General features: G+C 61.3%; 1 protein-coding gene across 1 annotated transcript; it reads left to right on the top strand.

Annotated features, from left to right (window-relative positions):
• Positions 1–1,902: 1,902 nt before the first annotated feature.
• On the top strand, positions 1,903–3,512 carry IER5L (immediate early response 5 like). Its single transcript, XM_049774049.1, has one exon. It carries the CDS (start codon positions 2,115–2,117, stop codon positions 3,471–3,473), a length of 1,359 nt encoding a protein of 452 aa, XP_049630006.1. The 5' UTR covers positions 1,903–2,114; the 3' UTR covers positions 3,474–3,512.
• The last annotated feature ends 311 nt before the right edge of the window (positions 3,513–3,823 follow it).

The following is a 3,823-nucleotide window of genomic DNA, read 5'->3' as shown; positions in this document are numbered from 1 at the left end:
CTGGCTTGGGGGAACATATGGGACACCAGGGATCAAACCAAGGCCCATCCTGGGTCAACTGCATGCAAGGCAAATGCCCTACCTATCTCTCCAGCCCCTAGATTTTTTTTTTTAATTATTTCCTTGGTTTGGGGCCATATCTGGCTCAGAGGGAGGGCTCACTCCTCACTCTGCACTCAGAAATCACTCTTGGCAGGCTCAGAGAGAGCCATATGGGATGACAGGGATTGAACTCAGGTCGGCTATATGCAAGGCAATGCCCTCCCCGATGTCCTATCGCTCCAGCCCCTCCCCTGAGGACTCTTCACACTCCAAGGAGACCTGGAAAATGAAGTGGATACTCTTTACTGCCCAGGGACCAAAGGGTATTGAGACCAGCAGGCCCAAGAAAAGAAGGGGCTCGGGCATATTGGGGGGTCACAAATGATCTGCTCCTAGGACCTTGGGCCACCAGATAGGGTCTGAGCTCTGGGCCCCGAAAACCCCTTTCTCCTCTAAAGACCCACCCACAGGAACCTCTCCCTAGGCAAACACCCTCCTGACTATTTTGAGGAGTCTCCACTTGGTCACCTGGAAACCACACATCACATAGAGCATGAGACCTGGGGTCTCCCCCACCCCCTTTTTTTTTTTTTTGGTTTTAGGCTACACCGGATGGTTCTCAGGTGTTACTCCTGGCTCTGTGCTCAGAAAACTCCTGGCAGGCTCCGAAATTATATATGATGCTGGGGATCGAACCTGGCTCAGATGCGTACAAGGCACAAGCCCTAGCCACTGTGCTATCACTTTGGCCTCTGGAGTCTCCCTTTTATCTGACTGTCCCAATCCCCAGTTGAGAGGTGGCCCTGAACAATTCAGGATCAGAAGGAAAATCATGGGGGCGGAGTGATAGCACAGTAGGAAGGGTGTTTGCCTTGCGCACCAGAGTTCGATCCCCAGCATCCCATAGGGTCCCCCGAGGACTGCCAGGAATGATTCACCTCAGGGCTAGGAGTAAACCCCTGAGCACCTCTGAATGTGCCCCCAAAAAAGAAAGAAAAATCATGTCAATAAAAGGGAAAATTGGGGGTGGTGGCTAGGACCCTCCTTCGCTGACCCTTCTTTCCTGATACTCAGATTCCATGAGGGCCAGCGAAGGGGAGAGATTCAGCCCACCTATTGTCATTGCCAGGGGTGGTGGTGGTGTGTGGGGAGACACACGGGGCAAGCTGAACAGAGACAAGACGCTCCAGCTGGCAACCACTCTGTACCCCAGCTGGTATCCAGACGCTGGGGTTCCTCCTGCATGCATCACACACACCCCCCATCATGCGGACCCCGCTTTTCCCCTTAGCCTGGCTCTCCCCATTAGGAGATGTGCCTTTCAACTAAGTGAGAGGTGGGTGGGTTGCAGATCCAGAAGGACTCTCTAAACCACTGTCCTCCAGACTCCCCCCAAGATCCCCCTGGATTTCCCTAGAAGACTTTGGGGGGTGCGCTACAGGGAATTGAAGGCCTGCAGGTGAGAAGCGAGGCACCTGGCACAGGTGAGTGACCAGCCGCGCATCCCACCCGCCCAAGGTGCCCATGCACCAAACCGGGAGCCCTCGGCTGGGCTCCCCCGCAGCTCCACCGGGTTAAGCCCGGGGCGGCTCCGAGTCCCGCGCGCTGAGCCACGGCCCCAGGAGAGCGTCGGAGGCGGCGGCGGCGTTGGAGGCCCCGGGTCCGTTCGGTATTTGAATAGCACAAAGGAACCGCCTTGTTCTGATTGGTCCGCCGGGTGGCCCGGGGGCGGGCCTCAGCTGTCATTCGGGAGGATCGGCACGTTCCTATTGGCAGGCTGGGCGAGGGGCGTGGCCAGCCCGTCGGTTTAAATAGCTGGGGCCGGGGCCGGCCGAGGCTCATTGCTTTGGCGCCGTCTGGGGACCGCGGGCGCGCGTGGCGCATGGTGGCGGCGGCTCCGAGCGATCGGAGCGCAGCCGACCCGCTGACCCGAGAGCTCCGCGTTCCTTCTGTCCAGCGGGGCCAGCCGGAGGCCGAAACAGCAGCAAAACCTCAGCAGCAGCAACAGCAGCAGCAGCAGCAACAGCAGCAGCAGCAGTAACAGCAGCAGCAGCCACCGTCTCCAAAGGAGCATGGAGTGCGCCCTGGACGCCCAGAGCCTCATCAGCATCTCCCTGCGCAAGATCCACAGCTCCCGGACCCAGCGCGGCGGCATCAAGCTCCACAAGAACCTCCTGGTGTCCTACGTGCTCCGCAACGCGCGCCAGCTCTACCTGAGCGAGCGTTACGCCGAGCTTTACCGGCGCCAACAGCAACAGCAGCCGCTGCCACAGCACCAGCCACCCCATCACCATCACCATCACCATCACCACCAGCTCCAGCAGCAGCAGCAGCAGCAACACCAGCACCACCTCGCCTACCTCGCCGTGCCGCCGTCGCCGCCACCGCCACCGCCGGGCATGCCGCCGGCCAGCGCCGACTTCGGCTCGCTCCAACTTGGAGGCGGTGGTGGAGACGCGGAGGCGCGCGAGCCCCCCATCCGGCATCACCATCACCAGCTGCATCAGCTGCATCACCAGCACCATCAGAACCAGCACTCGGCACCCAGGGGCTGCACGGCGGCTGCAGCAGCGGCAGCGGCGGCGGCGGCCACCGGAGCGCACTTGGAGGTGCCCGGGTGCGCCGCGCTCCAGCCGCCTCTCCAAGCTCTTCATCGCGGGGCTCCCCCAGCCTTGGAGACGCTGCAACCCGGCCCTGCGCCGCCCCACCAGCTTGCCGCCCCTTGCACCTCCACCGTGTTGGGCCAGCAGCGGGACCCGCGCGCCCCGGTGGCCGGCTGCTCCGCGCCCTCTGCGTCCTCCTCGGCGCCTTTGGGGACCTCCACCTCTTCCTCCACCTCCTCCTCCTTGCCCGGCTTCTATCGGGGTGCCTACCCGGCCCCCTCGGACTTCAGCCACTGCAGCAGCAGCCAGACCACCGTGCTGGACCTGGACACTCACGTGGTGACCACGGTGGAGAACGGCTACTTGCACCAGGATTGCTGCGCCTCCGCCCACTGTCCCTGCTGCGCCCTAGGCGCACCGGGACCCGGCCTGGCTGCTGCTTCTTCGGTGGCCGCCAACGCCGGCTGCAAGCGCAAGTACTACCCGGGCCCCGAGGACGAGGTGGAGGACGACGAGGAGGAGGAGGACAACGACGACGACGCGGGTGACCTAGGGCCCGAGCCCCCCGGGGCCGCCCCGTGCAAGCGCGCCCGCTTCGAGGACTTGCACCCCGACGCGTCGTCCCCGGACGCGCCCAACATCTCCAACTTAATCTCCATCTTCGGCTCCGGCTTCTCCGGCTTGGTGAGCCGACAGCCGGACTCTTCGGAGCTGCAGCAGCCGCCCCAGCAGCAGTCGCAGCCGCCGCCGCCGCTCAACGGGCAGCTGTGCGCCAAGCAGGCGCTCGCCAGCCTCGGCGCCTGGACTCGAGCCATTGTCGCCTTCTAAAAAAAAAAAAGAAAAAGAAAAAGAGGGGACCCCCCCCCGAGGAGACCCCCCCTTCCTTCCTCGCGGGGGGCCAGACAAAAGACTTCTCTCCACCCTTGGGGGGGTTCGGGCGAAGTGGAGGAAAGCGGACAGAAAGCCCGGGGGGCTGAGCTCTCCTCTCCGAGGGGAGGCGACTGATGTTTTATAAATTGTAAAAATAAAAGAAAGAAAAAAAAAACATATCCAAGATCTTGGACTTTATTTTATTTTATTTTTTTGGCACAGAGAAAAGCGCCTTTTGTGTTTCTCCTACTCTTTCTGGGCTTTTTATGTGTCTGTGTGTGTGTGTGTGTGTTTTCCTTGCTTTTTTT

Source organism: Suncus etruscus, chromosome 5 (genome assembly GCF_024139225.1).
Source record: "Suncus etruscus isolate mSunEtr1 chromosome 5, mSunEtr1.pri.cur, whole genome shotgun sequence".
In the NCBI taxonomy this organism is placed as follows: Eukaryota; Metazoa; Chordata; class Mammalia; order Eulipotyphla; family Soricidae; genus Suncus; species Suncus etruscus.
The sequence above is the reverse complement of the archived record's forward strand: the minus strand, read 5'-3'. Positions and strand labels throughout refer to the sequence as shown.

Coding starts and splice junctions, on each gene's coding strand:
- IER5L (XM_049774049.1), top strand. CDS start 2,115: ATGGAGTGCGCCCTGGACGCCCAGAGCCTCATCAGCATCTCCCTGCGC.